Source organism: Prunus avium, chromosome 1, assembly GCF_965620075.1.
Source record: "Prunus avium chromosome 1, drPruAviu1.hap1.1, whole genome shotgun sequence".
NCBI lineage: Eukaryota > Viridiplantae > Streptophyta > Magnoliopsida > Rosales > Rosaceae > Prunus > Prunus avium.
The window spans coordinates 10,763,129-10,780,872 of NC_142284.1; the positions used below are offsets into that span (position 1 = coordinate 10,763,129).

Consider the following 17,744-nt stretch of genomic DNA (forward strand, 5'->3'; position numbering starts at 1 on the left):
AAAACCATATAAATGAGATATATAATACCTTCCTAGCTATTAGAGCAAGTCCAGCGCTTGCATCAAACCGGGCAGGAGGCCCCCCAGTCAAGCCCAGCAGGGCTCCAGTGCGAGAGAAGAAGCCCGGGCAAGCCATGGGTCCCATCAACCTAGGGAAGCCCACGGGCAATTTTTGCCTGGGCTCTAGCTCGAAGGCGTTGACGTCAGCGTTGATATCACGTTGACGTCAGTGAGCAAAAAAAATATAAAATAAATAAATAAATAAAAAACCAAATTGGGGTGGATTCTTTTTTAAAAAAAATACCAAAATTTTAAAATATATTTTGTTGCATAATCCTTTTTTTTTTTGCCCTTGCCCTAACCTTTTGGGGTGGATTCTTGCCCTTGCCCTAGCCTTTTGGGGTGGAGCCAAAAAAGGCAAGGCTCCCACTATTCATGTGAATAGTGGCAGCCCTTGCCTTGCCTTTGCCTTGCCTTAGCCTTTTGGGATGGACATGCTCTTAAACTTATTACATTTTTCTTATCAATCATGTTGAGTGATTTGAACTTAGAATCTTTTTCAACATTGAAAATAAATATGTTAAGTGGTTCGAGCTTTTTTATTCACCCTAAACCCTTTTTATTTATTTTATTTTTATAAATACAAACGTTAGTTTAAACTACAAAAGTTACGTTGGTCCATTATTTGAACTATTATTTGAATTTTTTTTTTTGGGTATTCATTGATGAAGATAATTCTTTTTAATTAATATAGATAATAGTTAATTTAGTTTTCTACTGAATTCACAATTTATCGATATGGGTAACTGGATCTGGGCCGCGGGGACAGGTAACCCTTTATTTTTGAAGCTGACCCGTCTTGGCCCCTACCCGAAAATCATGTCCACCAAAACCCTGAAAAAACCCTTCGATACAAAACACAAGCACACAAAGACCACAGCGTGGTCTAACAGAGACGAAGAAGTTGAGCTCTAGTATACTCCAATGGCGGCGAAGAAGCAGGAGAAAAGCGGACCAAAGAAGAGGAAGCAAATCCCAGGAACTAAGTCCGAGACCTATAGCTCCACTTCCAAGAAGCCCAAGTTACTCAACTCAAAGCCTTCCAATCCTCGAAGCAATGACTTCAAGAAACCCTCCAAACCTTTCAAACAACGAGAACCAGGGCTTGATAATGAGAAGCAGGTCCCGCTGTCAAAGAGAGAGGGTCGCCTCCGTGCCAAGGTCGATATCTGATAAAATATAATTAGAAAATTGGGCTTTTGTGCTTGATGCTGTATTTTATTGACAGCAAGTAAATGTTACTGCTTTTTTATTTTTTCTGATAAATCAACAATTTTGATTTGTGGGTTTTGTTGCAGGAGCTTGCAGAGTCTAGGAAGAAGAAGCGGAAGCGTCATTACAATTTAGAACAAGTAAGTGTTTGTTCACTCTATTTTTTTTCTAAATTTGTTTGGATAAGCATTTCAGTTTGCAAATTGTTAAGAGGAAAAATAAAATATATATATGAATTGGTCGTGCGTCAAAATAATCTGAATGTGAATTGGTAGATGAAACCTGGCCTTTTCTTATAACATGCAAAAATGTGCACCAATCTTTGTATTCACAACAAACATTTTGTGTTCACAACTTGTATGACCTCGTTAATTCATGCGTCATTTCAAGTTATCATTGGGTGTGCTATGTGTGCAAAGACAACCCCTTAACTTAAGCCATTTAAAATGCTCGAACAATGAGCTTTTTGTGGCAATGAGCGAAATTTACTTATTTATTTATTTTAAACCTTTTTAGGAGCTTGCACATCTGTGGGAGAAGATGCGTCGTCGGAATATTTCTAAAGAAGAGCGATCCAAGTGTGTAGTTTGAGAAGAGTTAAATTGCAATTCCACCCTGATCATGTCTCTTTATGCCTAAAATATTCATTTACTTATTTTTGTTATTTATGAACTTTGGCAAGGTTGGTGAGTGAAGCGGTAGAAAAAATGAAGGGGAAAATTCCTGAAATTGCATGCTCCCATGTTTCTTCTCGTGTTCTGCAGGTGATTATTTATCTTCATTCCTATAATGTTTTGAAGTTTTAAGTCTCTGTTTTCTTGCAGTAGCCTGAATTTATGTATTCCTTTTACCTTAGACTTGTGTCAAGTACTGTTCACAAGCGGAAAAGGATGCGGTATTTGAGGAGCTTCAGCCACATCTTCTTACTCTTGCATGCAACACTTATGCTGTTCATCTGGTGACAAAAATGTTAGACAATGGTATGGTTCAGATTGGAAGAAGAAATATAAAAAATTGTAGTCTTCCTTACAATACTATTATAGTTTGAATTTCATTATTTTCTGATAAATTATTAAGTTGTTACCTATTCTTTGTTTGGCAGCCTCCAAAAAACAGTTAGCAGGGTTTATCTCGTCTCTCCGTGGGCATGTTGCTTCCCTTCTACGTCACATGGTTGGATCTGTAGGTATGTTATAGCCTCCCTGTAGTACTTGGAGAGATATCTCACAAGCAATATCCAACCAACCATTTTTGTTTCCTTTCTCACACTTTGAGCAGTTATAACATTGTTGCTACTTCTCTAAATTCTCTTATAGTCGTTGAGCATGCATACCAATTGGGAAATGCAACACAAAAGCAAGAACTTTTGGTGGAACTATATTCTACAGAACTACAGTTGTTTAAGGACTTGGTCTCGAAGAAAGAGGGCAGGTAAAGGATCAGTTGTGTATAATCGTTTTACATGAATGTAATGCTATCAAATTCTTATTGCACTTTGAATTTCACAAAGTGTTTGATATGTGTGGCTTCCACAAGGACTGCAACCCATGAAAGTTATCTTGATATTATTCTTTCTTCTGATATTGATCAAATTTCAGGTTACTAGATATAATTTCAAAGTTAGATCTGCAGAAATCTTCAGTCTTGCGGCACATGACTTCAGTGATTCAACCAATTTTAGAGAAAGGAATAATTGATCACTCTATAATACACAGGGTGTTGATAGAGTACTTTACAATAGCTGAGAAGGTATGGTTGAGAAATTACTTGCCTACAATATAGGCCTTTGCTTGTCATTTTGTCTCCTTTTCTGAAAATCATTTTTTTTTTTTTTTTGGAAGTTCTCTGCCACAGATGTAATTAAACAGTTGTCAGGTCCGCTTCTTGTTCGGATGATCCACACAAGGGATGGATCTAGGGTTGGGATGCTCTGTGTCAAGCATGGCAGTGCAAAGGTAGATTCTAATCATATCCATGTGCAAAATTTTTATCATTAAAAAATATGCATAGGAGTTTTGGCTAATGGTGTACATTTTCTTTTAATTGTTATGACTTGTTTCTAGGAAAGAAAGAAGATAATCAAAGGAATGAAAGCCCACGTACGTGATATAGCTCTTGATCAAGGTGGAAGTATGGTAAGCTTTGGGGAATTTTATTTTGTGTTTTCTGTTGTCATTATTTCAGTGCTAATATTTGTGATATTATGCAGTTGTTTCAGTTGTTTGTATACATGACACAAAGGTTATTTTGATATTATTCATACCTGATAATGAATTAATTATATGCTTCCCAGGTGCTTGTTTGCCTTCTTTCAGTTGTTGATGATACAAAGCTTATTACTAAGGTTTGTTTTTCTGGTGATGTTTGTTGCAGATAGGATTTTAATTTTTCTTTATAATTTTTTTTGTGGGGTTGCAATATATGAATTTCTAATGAACCTTTCTAAATCAAATACTCCTGATTACAGGTTGTCATTCACGAGCTTCAAGAAAATCTGAAAGATCTTGTTCTCGATAAGGTTGTCGTTCTGATCTGCTGCTTATCGAACATATTTCCATATCTACAGTAGTCCTATTTCACCTTATCTTCCACTAATCTACATTCCTAAGAGATGCTTTACTGTTTGCAATTGTTCAGAATGGAAGGCGCCCATTACTGCAGCTACTGCATCCAAATGGGTCACGCTATTTCACTCCTGACGACCTGGCTTCTCTCAGTTTGTCTATCCCTTCTCTATCCAACAAGGTAGATTGTATATTCTCTTTCATAGAAGATAGAAATGTATTTTGATAGTGATGTACATGCATGGGAACTTACCCCATTGCTCTCTATTCTCAGGTTGAGTCAGACACCCAATCTGAAACAAAATCTTCAGAAGTTAATAGATCTGGTGAAGAGGCCAGTAGTGATTTGGAAGTGACAGTAGATGAAGCCAATACGAATGATGATGACCTCCACTTAGTTGAGGGTGGAAAGAAGGATCCTTCCATAAGAAGGCAAGAGTTGTTAGTCAAGAGTGGGCTGGCTGAGGTTTGTTGCTTTAACACAAAATAGGTTCCAATTTAAACAGAGATATTAATTATAGTGAAGTTGATTTGAAATTCCGCTCAACCATTTTTCACAATAAGACTTTGACTTTGGTGGGGTATGCCTTGCAGAGGCTAGTTGATGTATGCACTGAAAATGCAGGGGAATTGCTAAGTTCAAATTTTGGAAAAGAAGTCATATATGAGGTACTTATGTTACTAATTTTGTCAATGCAGAGATTTTACCATGGGAAAAGTTTTAACGTTTTCCCAAATTTTTGACACCATTCGAATGTGGAACCTTTTAATACATGCAGGTTGCAACTGGGGGTGATGGTGGCATTCTACACCCAATTCTGGATGAAAAGTTGAATGCGTTATATGAAGCTATAGCATCTCTTGTAGCAGAGCCTAAATCCGAAGAATCAAAGGAGGAATCAATGGAGGAATCAAAAGAGGAACACATCTTGGAAAATTTCCATTCCAGTCGGACCATTAGAAAGCTAATCTTGGACTGCCCCACCTTTGCTTCCACCTTATGGAACAAAGCACTGAAAGGAAAATGTGAATTGTGGGCCCAAGGTCACAGGTCAGCCTCTTTGTCTTATTTCCAAGTATGATGCACGTGAATGAGCATAGAAGTGCATGTGATTCTTTCTTTCGTATTTAAGTCTCTTTTTTTATGTGATTGCAGCGGCAAGGTAATTGCTGCATTCTTAGAATCTTCAGACCCTAAGGTACATAAACTAGCAAAGAAAGAGTTGCAACCGCTGATAGATGGTGGTATTCTCAAAATCCCCGAGACAAAAGTAGCCAGTGGAGCAAAAGAATGAGGAAATTGCTCACAAAGAACAGAAATGGCATGGTGATCGCTTGCTAAATAACAAAGTGACACCAACTCTCTGTCATAACCGGCATAACTCTTTCGACTAAATGCAGTTAAAAGTGAACTTACAATTTTGTACGAGTGTTGTCTTTTTCTTATTATATTGTTGAAATGTGGTTGGTACAGTCCCAAACTATTATAAAATTTGAATTTGATTAACAAGATTCTGTGCATTCAACGCATTTGGGTGTGCTACTGTTGTTTATGCTTATTGTGTTAAAGTTATTGTTTTATCTTTCTACGATTGAAATCAGAATGAAATATAGACGATTAATTCTTACCAACTAATTCTCAGGAAGTCCATGACCTTGGAAAATATGCAATAGATTTCCTACCAACTCAATTGAAATCAATAATCTGGCAACAGAGCAATGCAGGAAAAAAGAGTTGAAGGAGCCTAGAAGGAAATGACTTCACTGTTTTTCAATTAATGAATGAAACAATCTATTTCTCTAAAGTTATGAACGGACACAAGTAGATCTGCTCTTAAAAAATGCCCTATCTGATCTGACCTCAAACACCGGAGAATCATACGTAGCTCTACCGGGTTCATAATTCAGTACTTGATGCCCTGTACGCAGGTGCCAAAAGTTCTGAGGTTTACTGTGAATTCGAGTTCGGAGATGAGGATAGCCTTGAACCTTGTGGTCAGATGGATTGAAGATGGGGGATTCTCTGCTGGACCTGCTCCGAAACACATCATAAGCAGCAGGTGGGCTGAAGAGTGAGGATTCTCTTCTTGGTGCAGCAGCTGCATTGGCCCTCAAACAGTTTTCTATAACTCTTGCCTCCTCCCTAAACCTGTTTCTGATATCTTTCAGACCCTTGACAACTTTGCAAGACCTTGACGAGCTTGTGGGATTACAAGCCTTGTGTTCTGAAGCATTGGCATTGCTTGAAGTTTTGTGAGTGGTGTAGGGGATTGTACCACACTCAAAGCAGAACTTCCTCCATCTCTCTAAGTCAAAAGCTCTTCTTTTTGCATTATCAGAGAGACATGAATATGCCTGCAATAAAAAATCATAAATTTGAGTGAACCCAGTATCCTAAATAGATTTTTTTTTTTCTTGCCAAACTTAGGGAGTCGACCCTAAGACCATTGCTCTGCAAGTTAGAGGTCTTTTGCCATTGGGCTATACCCAGTTGGCCAATATCCTAAATAGATTAATCATAATGTGAGTGTATTGCAATTCAATGCACTCACACCCTAAACATGAATATGCTGTTGGGTCCAATATGTTCTGTCAGCCTTTCACATGGGACTCACCCTTCACCAAAGTCCATGTAACCCAATTAAGGTGAGGGATATTATTTTTCACCACAAAACTTTATATCATTGTACTGGACTGGACAGACCTGCACCTGAAATTTTGTCTTCAATATATTTTGGGAGGACATGGTTGTGGTAAACAACCAACCCTACCAAACTCCATGAAATTTCAATTTTCTTTCCATTGACCACTGTCAACTTGTGGCCAAGAGAAAAAATAGAGCTCAACCAAAAACTATCAAAAGGGTGGAACTTGGATTGGTTGAATGCAATTCTAACCTCTGAGACAAGTTTGAAGGCAATCTCAGCCTTGGGATGCTTGTTCTTATCTGGATGAAGTTGCAAAGCTGCACAAAAGAATAAGCCTAATTAACCATAATCACCACCACCACCAATTAAGGAATACGAAATGTTAAATCTTTTAGCCAAACCTACCAAGTTCATGGTACCTCTTTCTTATAACATCCCTTCCAGCATTTTCTTGCACCTATTCATTCCCAGAAACGCATAAACATTAATCTTGAAATTAATTAACAAGAGAAAGAAAGAGAAAAATAATAAGAATCCCACAAATGGGTTAGCGTTTTCAATCAAGATGGTCCAAGAAAACGTACTCGAAGAAGACGATACCAATCGATGAAAGATGATGATTTAGCTGGGCTGTTGCTGCAGCCATGCCTATGAGAGCAGGCAATGGAGCGTGTGGAAATGGAGCAAATCTCTGTCACCAACTGGGATTTGAAATCAGAGTCATGTCCCATTTTTTCTCACTGAGAAAACAGAGAAAAAATGGAAGGTGGAAATGGAAAAGAATGAGAAAATGTTTGAAACTTTGAATGAGGGGGTTTCAAAGATTCAAAGGCAATGTGTGGTTTTATTTCTGCATGTGTGTTTTTAGTGTAATTTTTTTGGTTTTAAGAGAGAGAGAGAGAGAGAGAGAGAGAGACAGTGATGGCAAGGTGGAGCGGTTAAGAAAAAAGAGCAAAGTTTGCGGGTGTGATTTTTGAAAGTGGATCAGTTGGTGCCCCTTGGTGGGAAGAGGGAATGGGAAGAGGTCATCCGTTAATCTTGCCACGTGGTAGAATTTGAGGAGGTCTAGCCAGCCATTATAGTCCTTCAGTTTTAATTTTATTTTTTTCTTAGCTTAAATTAAAATTTTGAACTTATTCTAAACTACATAGAGGAAGACTCGAAGTTTGGTGCAGGATGAGGATCACATCCGTTCCAATGAATTTGGCTAAGCGCATGCATGCCTAAGGTTTAAATTTTAAATAAAAAAGGCAATGGGTAGGGATTTTAGGCTACTTTCTTGTGGGGTCACACTACGGATTTTCAAGCAACTCATCTTTGTCAATATCTGATACATCAGTGTCTTGGTTTTCATTATTTTTTCGATTTGACTGGTATGCCATCCTAAAATTTGAGTTGTATATTATAAATATATATTCACTATATATAAAGAGCTTATCTTAAACTAAGAAAGTAATGATATACTGTTAGTGAATTTAGGTTCCAATATTACTGTTCATGTATTTAACAAAATAAAATGATGGTATATTTGGTATAATTGTTACAACAATCTCACCACCAAACGTTTCCCAAACAAGACTTTAAGATAATGCAAAATGGTTGGTGAATATCCTGGCTTTCATGAAATGAATTCTGTTGGTATCTTGGAAGAAAAAAAAAGTTAGCAATGAGGTCTATACTATATGGTACAAATGTCCGTGTCAAATGAATTAACTAATTGCCATCCAACCAAAAGGGCTATAAATGGAGGGTCCAAAAGATTGAATGTTGCAGATGGCAACAGCTACTGGAGAGAGATTTTTATACAACGGGAATAAATATTTTTGCTATTTTCGACTAATAGTGCAATGACATGCATAATAACTTTTCTATGTGTCGTTGAATTATTGGCCGGAAATAGCAGAACAATATTATCTCCGTAACAAGAAATTTTTTTATGAACTGGCAAATAAAGTTAAAACTCAAGATGAATTATTTTTCTTTATTAGGTAGGTAGCCAAACCTATTTCTCAATAGGAACCATTCAAATATTGATTGAGTCTAATAAAACTTACACGTGAAAAAGGGTGTATGGTAGGTGCAAAACTATGTGGACTGCCGCATATAATGCCCAGTTGAAACTTTGGCATAAATTTGGCAATCAAGAGTAGGTCAAAAGAGCCCTCTAAGTTTGTACTATTTTCCCTAGATTTTACTTTGGATTTTCTTTTGTTTTGATTTTGATAGAAAAGCTAGGCCTATGCCTATCCATGTTGGACCATGTATTGGTTCAACCTAACACCAACACATAGTTTGTTATGGTGTCAACGAATACTTGTTTATGTGTATTCGATATAATTGTTAATTTTATGTCGAATTTTACATGCATCAATAACTGATAGTCGCTATAATATTGGCAAGTAAAGTTAACTAGTCATCTCTCCTCCCTCAAGGGTTTTAGCCTTTTGAGGCAATTTGTTAACAAAGGTTAGGAATTGTAGGGTTATGATAATCATATGATGGACCCCAGAACACAAGGCAACTTTTGGAAAAGTGCCCTAGTTGTTGTTGTCATTGCCCAATGCCAATAGTTTCCACCCTCCTAGAATCTTTTCTTAATTTGAGCAATCTTGGCATTTGGAATTTGACCTTTGCCATCGGCCATTTCCAAAGCCTTGAGCTAGGTGCTTTTGTTTTGAGATTGGCGAGGCTCTTTGTGAATAACAACAGGATGTAGGCTTTGTTTTATGGCATGCCTTGTTTTATCTAGAGAAAATTCCAATTGGATTAGAAGTTTCACATTTTATAATGTTCGTAATACATTAAAGTCAACTGAAACCAGTTTGCACCCAAAATTCAATGCCAAATTTGTAGAATGCTGAAAATGGGTTGGATAATCAAAGCTTAGGTAGCCGTTTGTTTTGGGCTAACTCCAACGCATTTACGTTGCTCAATGCAGTTTTTTTTTGTCTTCGTTGTGAACCAATTTCCAAACAAGTAAGCCAAATGGGGTTGGGCCCAAAAATTTGATTGTGAACACTACAGTTGCATAAATACAGGTACCATCCGAGCACGCATGAGAAATTCATGACCACTCTTCCACATCTCATCACCCATTAGAAGTCGTTCACGCTTATTACTACTGACCTTAGCAACACCCAATTAAAAGAAGGACACCAAAGCCTAAGATACATTAACATAAAGCATTATTTGCGACGCATCATGAGTAGGGCGGGAACGGTCCAGATTGGAAACTAAAGCCGAACCAATTACAATAGAATGGTTTGGTTTGGTTTAATTTGATTTTGACAAAAATAATAAAAGAAATTGAACCAAACTAAACCAATTTAAAATGGTTTGGTTCGGCAGATTTGGCCTAAGCCCAATTCTTTTTCCTTTTGCATTTTTTCAATTTTTTTATAGCTCAATTACAAAAAAAAAAAAAAAAAAAAAAAAAATCATAATATGATACATATTGTTTCATTTTATAGGCGTATCAAATCATCATAAAACTCAGCATGCTATAGAACTCCGAATTTTAATAACTAATATAGTTACAATTCAAATATCAATAACTTCAAATGAGAGGGTTAAACGTGTAAAATAAAATAATAAATAAATAAATATACAAGTAGACGGTCTGATTTGATTTAAGTCGGTTTGTAAAAGCTTAGAATTTTAAATCAAACAATTACAGTTCAGTTAGAATTTTAAACCAATTAGAATTTTTCTTGATCAAAACCAAACCAACCATTATAATTCGAATTGGTGGGATTATGTGATTCGGCCGGAATGTCCACCCCAAGAGTATGAGTAGGATCAAATTTGGTGACCAAACTCAGCATCATTTACGGACCAAGAAAAAAAAAAAACAAACTCAGCATCATTTGGGCCAATAAAACAAGATTGACCTGCGGAGCCTACCCAATTATTATATTATCTATATAAAAGATAGAACAGATATACACTTGAGCTTGGTTGAAGCCAGCTCTTCTACCCCATCTTACCCCACACGCACTTCTTTTGTCACATCTACCACCCTTTTCCCAAAACAATACCCACAAATTATCCCTAACGTGCGCGCCCTTCCACTTCCTTCAACACGTAAAAAACTCTCGTGACCAAATTACCCTTCCTTAAAACGAAAAAGTTACGTTTGGACATCGTGCCGCGTCCGGCGTCAATTATTGCATCTGAGGGGGCTATTCGCGTAATTTCACGTGTCGCGGTTCTTTCTTTATTCGCGCACATTCTCTGTAGTGGTCTCTCTCTGTAGCGACCTCCCTCAGACGCCAGAGGCCCAAATCCATATTCTCCATATTCGATTCTTCTGCGAAACCCTGATTTCTCCTTCAATCAAATTAAGCTTCATAATTCTCAAAAATTTCAGTTCAATTCATCTGATTTCTAACGAGTTTTAGTTTCTCCAGAGTTAATTTGCTAGTGCTGGTTTACTGTCGTTCTTCTGAGCTTTCAATCTCGACCGTTCGATTCTATGGCGGCGGGGGCAATGGCGACCGCCGCCGGAGCCGCCGTACTTATCTACTACGTGTTTAATCGGAGGTTGTCGTCGCAAGTTGAAACCGACGACGACGACAGCGATCGGAGTGGAAATCTCTCGAAGATGAGGTCGGCGAGGAAGAGGCTCTCTCGGCGACCGGCACAAGCGCCCGCCACGTGGCTCGAGTCGCTGAACACCTTGTCCGATACGCTTCGGTTCACTTACTCTGAAACACTCGGCAAGTGGCCGATCGGCGATTTGGCCTTCGGCATTAACTACCTCATGCGTAGGCAGGTGAGTAATTCGCTCAAATTCGGGGTCTCTTTCTGCAAATCTCACTTCTTTGGGGGCAATGCTTCCGAAAGTTTCGTTATTTACATGTCAGGTCCCTGGTTTTGGTTAACTTGCAGGGTAATTTACAAGTTGCGAGTGTATATGCTGGTAGTGATAGTGTGCAGCTCAAAGGGTCTGGAATTATTGAGGAGTTGCATTATTACTTGAAGTTGTTGACGCTTTGTATGCTTTTTTCAAAGAAACCGTTTCCGGTGTTTTTAGAGTCCGGGGGTTTCTCTCAGGAAGATGTACTTCTTCAGAAGCCCAAGGCCGGGGTTCGTAAGCTCTTACCTTTACACTCTGTAACTACATTTGTTCATGTTTTTATTAGAAATTGCCTTTCTCAGTTCTCAGCTTGATGTGGAGGGATAACATTCCTTTATTGAGTCTGAACTAAATAATGACAAGAAACTCTTTAAGTATACGTATTTGTAGTGTAGGTAATGATACATAAAAGCAAATCCGTGGATTCTAGAAATCTAAAAATCGTATACTAAAAAAATCCATGGATCCAAACAAGAGCTGCCTACATGCCCAAAATCCATAATACTTATTCCTTCAACATTGTCTCATCACAACCAAAGTTTTCTACTTCGTAAGGAAACTAAAAGGAAACACCTTCTTTTGGGGTTTTATCCCCCCTATCTCATAAAAAAAAAAATGGAAACACCTTCAAGAATCAAAATTTATGTGGAAATGAGAGATGGAAATCTATGTTAATAGAGTGATGCTGTTAAAAGCTCAGGAAAGGTGAACATTTATGTTAATGGACAATTTATGAGAAGTGAAATATGTGCTACAATTTATTTCTATTGACCACTGTGTTTTGAGTTACTTGATAGTCATGTTGGCATATAATCTTCTTCACAACTCTATGCTTTTGTGATAAAGCATCCTTTAGTTTCATTATTTGCTTTAAAACTTGTGATTGATTCGTCTCTTAATTAGCACCACTATGCTTGCAGCTTCTGAAGCCCGCCTTCACAGTTATTCGCGATAAAAACTCAAAATGCTTGCTTCTATTAATACGTGGTACACATAGCATCAAAGATACACTAACTGCTGCTACTGGAGCAGTGGCCCCATTCCACCATTCGGTTTTGCATGATGGTGGAATAAGCAACTTAGTCCTAGGATATGCCCACTGTGGGATGGTTGCTGCAGCCCGTTGGATTTCTATGATCAGTACTCCTTGCTTGCTCAAGGCTCTTGATGAATATCCTGACTACAAAATAAAGGTAGATGCCATTTCTGTAATTTAAAAAATGCATGCCACTTTGTCTACTAATTTGCCATTTCAAAATTGATCAAAAACTGTGTCGCTTTTCCTGCTTATACATGTTTTAAAACTACTAATTTACCATCAAAATTGATGTTGATTAGTTTTAGTTTTAAAATTAATAAAATGTACAGAATTTCATAATACTAGGATGATTTATCTGTGCTATTATTCTTTCTAATGTTGAAATCTGCATATCAGGTTATTGGGCATTCACTGGGTGGTGGTACAGCTGCATTGTTAACATATATTCTTCGAGAGCGGAAAGAGTTCTCTTCAAGCACTTGTGTTACATTTGCCCCAGGCACGTCATCTGAATTTCTCTTTGTTAGTGGTTCTAGCATTCCATAATCATTTGTTCATGGAAATGCGCTAATAAATTACATAGATATAAGGTGTCAAATATGACTTGTTACTTCTGAACTGATTGGGCCATTCTATGCTTGAAGGTCATTCTGAGGTCTTTCTTATGGCTGCTGTAGTAGAAAATGCTCAAGTGCTTGTACTTTAATTTTTGTTTTGCAGCTGCCTGTATAACGTGGGAGTTGGCAGAATCTGGGAAGCACTTCATCACTACTATCATCAATGGCTCTGACCTGGTGCCTACTTTCTCAGCAGCTTCTGTTGATGATCTCCGGTGTGAGGTACTGTATTTTCTCCACTTTGAAATGGATGTGTATAGCATTTATTCTTGCTACTCATGAACAATGTAGTTCAATTCTCATCTGTTAGACATTTTCAGAATTCTTATTAGAATATGCCATCATCAGGTCACAGCTTCATCTTGGTTAAATGATTTGCGGGATCAGGTTGAACGTACAAGAGTTTTGAATGTTGTTTATCGCTCTGCCTCTGCTCTGGGTTCTCGTCTACCATCTATAGCTAGTGCAAAAGCGAGGGTTGCTGGTGCTGGTGCACTATTGCGGCCAGTATCTAGCAGCACGCAGGTAAATCTAATTTTTCTTTTATTTGATGACTGACTGTTAATCAGGTCCACTCTTGCTGACTTGTGGTCTCGTGAGAAATCTAATTCACTGGTTTCTTTATGGTGTAGTAATTTGTACAATGTCTTTGTGTAGAACTGTTAGTGAATTGGTGCTAATATTAACTCATTTGGTTGAACTACACTATACTGGTCTATTTGTTTAGTAATTAGACTGTTATGGAAACATCATCAAGTATATTAGCATCAAGCATCATTTGTGTGTGTATGGCTCCTACTTTATGTGTGTTATGACAGGCTTTGCTTCTGCTCGGTAACTTGTAGGTTGTGATGAAGCGTGCACAGAATGTTGTTGTCAAAACTCATTCATCTATATCATCATGGTCTTGCATGGGTGCACGTCGCCGGAATGTGGGTCCATTATTGAATTCTAAAGCAGATGATTTGCCTGAAGCTTCTGTCATATGTGAAAAGGATTCTGAATCTCAGACTGAAAGAGTGACCATAGATCCAATGCAGAATAACTTGGAATCTAGTTTTAGTGGCGGATCCGGTCATGATGATACCGATGAAGAGGAGCAGCTTTTGCCAGTGAATGAAAATACTACTACATCTACTGTTGGAGACATCACTGAAGGTGAGTTGTGGTATGAACTGGAGAAGGAGCTTACGAGGCAGGAGAATGACGTCAATGTCGAGGCCCAGGAGGAAGAAGCTGCTGCAGTGAGAGAAATAACCGATGAAGAAAACATGCTGGTTGATGTTGCAGAAAGCAATACGGCCATCTCTTCGTTAGATGTTTCAGAGAGCCACCGGTTCTATCCCCCTGGCAGAATCATGCACATTATTTCTGCCCCTTCGTCTGATTCTACTAATTTAGATCATGATGGACCTATTGAAGAACATGTGGGTATATATGAGACACCTAGAGAACTGTATAGTAAGCTCCGACTTTCTAGGACGATGATTAATGATCACTACATGCCTATGTATAAGAAAATGATGGAATTGTTGATCAGGGAACTGGAAAATGATGAATCCAGTAGTTGTATCATGTGAAAAAAAATTAAATTAGTAGAAAATATATTTATGTTGCATTGACTATCAGTAGTCGACTTTTGCTTCTCTTCCTTTAGCTTTTTTCAGAAGACAAAAGCACTATGGAAATAAGCCATTTTCAGTTGAGTACAAGCTTCCGCATGCTTGGCTTAAAGCCCACTTGGAATCTTGTTGGGTACGAAAAGAAACAGCAACCACAATTTTCGCAAGTTGAACATCTGGCTTGAGCTTTATAAAACCCATCCCCACCATTATCTTTCCCTTGTGTTGGAGGATAAGATCACAATCAGTATGAAATCCCCTACGGCTCAAACAATACCATTTTTTAAAAGACTTCTCATGAAAAAGTAACCAGAAAATGACATATATTTGAGGCTCACAATCATGCAAGTCGTTTGACCTGTGATTTTGACATACTTGGTCCCTCAAAACAAGTGGCTCACTCAGAGTCATAGCCTTGTGTTTGGTTTGGTGTATGATCTCATTGGACCAACTAATGACTTTTTTAATCCCTTCCCTTTTCTTCATTGGGTGGAGCATTTCGTTCCACACCTAATCTTCTTTTGATTAACAAACTTTCGCAATCACAACTTTGTAATAAACACCCTCTTAAATACTCTCCAAGATATGCTAATCTAATCACAATCTAATCTCCCCCTCCCTCATGATTAAATCTTATTAATTACGCTGAACGAGTGTTTTTCCATTTGTTTAGTGTTTAAGACCGACTATAAGTTGAATATTCTGATTAGCAATGATAAATCCAATTAGTGCTTCCAAATCCACATAGCACACGTATACCATTTGATGATATCTTAAACTAAAAGCATGGCCAAAGTGGGCACGGCACACAGACACACACACACATATATATATATATATATGAATACGTTGATGTAACTCTCTCACAAGATGAGAATGTCCAAAAGGGCCATGACGCCTACATCACAGGGTGGCCAAGATAAAGGCATATGATAGTAAGTTCACACTCAAAGCATACTTTATGCGTAGCCATACTTGAGCTTGCAAACAGAAGGAGGAGAAGGAGATGAAAATGGAGTATAAGCAATACCAAACGTTTGTTTGATTGTTTCGTCCCGAATCAGTGCCGGACTGAAATCACACCAGGTTTTGCTTACTGGTTCTCTCTCTAGCTCTTTGATATTATAAGGAAAAGAGAAATATACATATATGTATAGATATATCAAAGGCTTGGCTTAGGTAGCTGATATAAGTTACACCAATTGAATAGATACTTATCTTTTGAAGTGTGTAATGATTTTGGGAGTGTAGGGGGCTATGGTGCTCTTTCCATCTCTTCTTGAAGGGCTGGCAAGAACCAGATCGCTCAAGAAAATGAAGAATTGTCATGAAGATGTTGCAAGGAAAACTGCCGAAGCATTGGAAAAGGAAGCGAAAAAGAATGAGCTGGTTTTGAGTTCTTCTTCTGGCATTGTTATGTCTGATAAGTCTAACAATTTTTCCTCTGTTTGCTCCAAGAGAGGCCAGAAAGGGATCAATCAAGATTGCTTAATCATTTGGGAGGTAAGTACAGTTTGAGAATGTTTTGCTATTTGTTGCAAATATATGCTTGTTTCAAAACATATATGCTATATATTTTCCATATTTTAGATAAGCTGGGTTTGGTTGGTAGGAATTTGGATGCCAAGAGGACATGATCTTTTGTGGGATATTTGATGGGCATGGCCAATGGGGCCACCATGTTAGCAAAAGGGTCAAGGAATCAATGCCTGTTTCTTTGTTGTGCAATTGGCAAGAGACTCTCACTTTAGCATCACTGAATCTCGACTTCCAAATGGAGATGGATAGAAACCTCCATTGGTTTGATATATGGAAGCAATCCTTTCTTAAAACGTATGCTGCCATTGACCAGGAGCTTAAGCATTCTTCTAAAATTGATTCTTATCGAAGTGGCGCTACAGCATCGACCATTGTTAAGCAGGTAATCAGAAGAAATTGCCATATATTTTGAGTAGCATAGTTTACTTACTTTCCTTCCTTGTGTGGCAAGTAATATGCTACCAGAAAACCTTTTTTCTGCTGATTATGTTGATCCAATGGGTGCCAATCAAACCCTAGACCTGCTAACCTTTTTTATTTTCGGTCTGTAATTATTTTTCTTTGCTTTTCTGTTGTTCAATTTACCGCAAGCTGTGCATCTAGAGGATAATAAGAACATGCACATAGTTGATATCTAAAGCATATTGCATTTTCATGACAAGTACCCTTAAAATCTCCCCATCAATGATCTCCAGGGTGAACATCTCATCATCGCAAATGTCGGTGACTCCCGGGCTGTCTTGGCCTCCATTTCAGAAGATGGGAGTTTGGTACCCCTTCAGCTTACGGTGGACTTTAAACCCAACATACCTCGTTGGTTCTCTCACTCTGTCTGTGTCTCCTTGATATACAAATGTGTACCTTGTACTTAAATATTTTGGGGGTTCTTTCGGGAATCTTTCGTGTTACAGAGGAGGCAGAGCGGATAACAAGATCCAATGGACGAGTATTTTGCTTACATGATGAACCAGGGACTTACAGGGTCTGGATGCCAAATGGTAAGACGCCAGGACTGGCAATATCAAGAGCCTTTGGCGACTATTGTGTTAAGGACTTTGGGCTTATCTCAGTGCCTGCTGTCAGTCAAAGGCACATCACCAACAGAGACCAGTTTGTCATTCTAGCAACAGACGGGGTAAGCACACATTTCATTTTATTTGCCAACTTTGTTCCAAATTGTATCAAGAAAAATTGCAAATGTGCACAGAAATCAACTCCATTGAACAAATCTTCAAGGACTTTGCATTTCTTCATCAGGTATGGGATGTTATCTCCAACGAAGAAGCTGTACATATAGTTTCCTCCACTACAGATAGGAAAAAAGCAGCTAAAAGGCTTGTGGGATGTGCCGCTCTTGCATGGAAGTCTAAGAAACGAGGCATCGCCATGGATGACATCTCAGCTATTTGCCTCTTCTTTCACGCTTCATCCTCATCTGCCAACCTTATGATCTCACAAAATTCTTGTGTAAAAAAATCTGGGTAGATGCCGATTATTGTTGCCTTAGTTTGCTATGGGCGATGTGTATATATAAATGTATGCCCTCGGAACAATAAAGCCCAACATGATTCTATCTAACCAATTC

The 17,744-nt window shown here is 38.2% G+C and overlaps 4 protein-coding genes across 5 annotated transcripts; 3 read left to right on the top strand and 1 right to left on the bottom strand.

Moving 5' to 3' along the window:
- The first annotated feature begins 903 nt into the window (after nucleotides 1–903).
- PUM24 (pumilio 24) lies at nucleotides 904–5,346 on the top strand. Its single transcript, XM_021950601.2, has 17 exons — nucleotides 904–1,221; nucleotides 1,359–1,412; nucleotides 1,789–1,850; nucleotides 1,955–2,036; nucleotides 2,129–2,252; nucleotides 2,375–2,458; nucleotides 2,589–2,703; nucleotides 2,871–3,021; nucleotides 3,114–3,227; nucleotides 3,336–3,407; nucleotides 3,566–3,616; nucleotides 3,740–3,790; nucleotides 3,910–4,017; nucleotides 4,111–4,302; nucleotides 4,431–4,505; nucleotides 4,616–4,887; nucleotides 4,993–5,346. Exons 1-17 carry the CDS (start codon nucleotides 985–987, stop codon nucleotides 5,129–5,131), a joined length of 1,983 nt encoding a protein of 660 aa, XP_021806293.1. The 5' UTR covers nucleotides 904–984; the 3' UTR covers nucleotides 5,132–5,346.
- A 210-nt stretch (nucleotides 5,347–5,556) lies between these two features.
- On the bottom strand, nucleotides 5,557–7,394 carry LOC110750279 (Chaperone DnaJ-domain superfamily protein). The gene is made up of 4 exons (XM_021950580.2): nucleotides 7,069–7,394; nucleotides 6,890–6,941; nucleotides 6,734–6,801; nucleotides 5,557–6,191 (listed from the first exon to the last, which is right to left on the bottom strand). The coding sequence occupies exons 1-4, from the start codon at nucleotides 7,213–7,215 to the stop codon at nucleotides 5,643–5,645; spliced, it is 816 nt and encodes a 271-aa protein (XP_021806272.1). The 5' UTR covers nucleotides 7,216–7,394; the 3' UTR covers nucleotides 5,557–5,642.
- Nucleotides 7,395–10,538: 3,144 nt separating this feature from the next.
- Nucleotides 10,539–14,626, top strand: LOC110750249 (lipase class 3 family protein). Its single transcript, XM_021950549.2, has 7 exons — nucleotides 10,539–11,258; nucleotides 11,375–11,572; nucleotides 12,263–12,535; nucleotides 12,778–12,880; nucleotides 13,102–13,220; nucleotides 13,347–13,523; nucleotides 13,844–14,626. Exons 1-7 carry the CDS (start codon nucleotides 10,959–10,961, stop codon nucleotides 14,576–14,578), a joined length of 1,905 nt encoding a protein of 634 aa, XP_021806241.2. The 5' UTR covers nucleotides 10,539–10,958; the 3' UTR covers nucleotides 14,579–14,626.
- Nucleotides 14,627–15,475: 849 nt separating this feature from the next.
- Nucleotides 15,476–17,737, top strand: LOC110750209 (Protein phosphatase 2C family protein). 2 transcript variants are annotated; one of them, XM_088247096.1, is made up of 6 exons: nucleotides 15,476–15,706; nucleotides 15,848–16,123; nucleotides 16,233–16,541; nucleotides 16,855–16,972; nucleotides 17,071–17,294; nucleotides 17,417–17,737. In XM_088247096.1, the coding sequence occupies exons 2-6, from the start codon at nucleotides 15,878–15,880 to the stop codon at nucleotides 17,642–17,644; spliced, it is 1,125 nt and encodes a 374-aa protein (XP_088103222.1). In that variant the 5' UTR covers nucleotides 15,476–15,706; nucleotides 15,848–15,877; the 3' UTR covers nucleotides 17,645–17,737. The 2 variants fall into 2 exon arrangements, with proteins under 2 accessions (XP_088103222.1, XP_021806189.2); XM_021950497.2 differs by having other exon boundaries at nucleotides 15,477–16,123.
- The last annotated feature ends 7 nt before the right edge of the window (nucleotides 17,738–17,744 follow it).

Excerpts from the sequence above, each read along its gene's own strand:
- PUM24 (XM_021950601.2), top strand. The coding sequence starts at position 985 with ATGGCGGCGAAGAAGCAGGAGAAAAGCGGACCAAAGAAGAGGAAGCAA. Across the intron at positions 3,617-3,739 it reads ATACAAAGCTTATTACTAAG|GTTGTCATTCACGAGCTTCA; the intron begins GTTTGTTTTTCT and ends TCCTGATTACAG. Across the intron at positions 4,018-4,110 it reads TCCCTTCTCTATCCAACAAG|GTTGAGTCAGACACCCAATC; the intron begins GTAGATTGTATA and ends CTCTATTCTCAG.
- LOC110750279 (XM_021950580.2), bottom strand. The coding sequence starts at position 7,215 with ATGGGACATGACTCTGATTTCAAATCCCAGTTGGTGACAGAGATTTGC. Across the intron at positions 6,942-7,068 it reads ATTGGTATCGTCTTCTTCGA|GTGCAAGAAAATGCTGGAAG; the intron begins GTACGTTTTCTT and ends GGGAATGAATAG. Across the intron at positions 6,802-6,889 it reads AAAGAGGTACCATGAACTTG|CTTTGCAACTTCATCCAGAT; the intron begins GTAGGTTTGGCT and ends TCTTTTGTGCAG.
- LOC110750249 (XM_021950549.2), top strand. The coding sequence starts at position 10,959 with ATGGCGGCGGGGGCAATGGCGACCGCCGCCGGAGCCGCCGTACTTATC. Across the intron at positions 12,881-13,101 it reads TTGTGTTACATTTGCCCCAG|CTGCCTGTATAACGTGGGAG; the intron begins GCACGTCATCTG and ends TTTGTTTTGCAG. Across the intron at positions 13,221-13,346 it reads TTGATGATCTCCGGTGTGAG|GTCACAGCTTCATCTTGGTT; the intron begins GTACTGTATTTT and ends TGCCATCATCAG.
- LOC110750209 (XM_088247096.1), top strand. The coding sequence starts at position 15,878 with ATGGTGCTCTTTCCATCTCTTCTTGAAGGGCTGGCAAGAACCAGATCG. Across the intron at positions 16,542-16,854 it reads CATCGACCATTGTTAAGCAG|GGTGAACATCTCATCATCGC; the intron begins GTAATCAGAAGA and ends AATGATCTCCAG. Across the intron at positions 17,295-17,416 it reads TCATTCTAGCAACAGACGGG|GTATGGGATGTTATCTCCAA; the intron begins GTAAGCACACAT and ends TTTCTTCATCAG.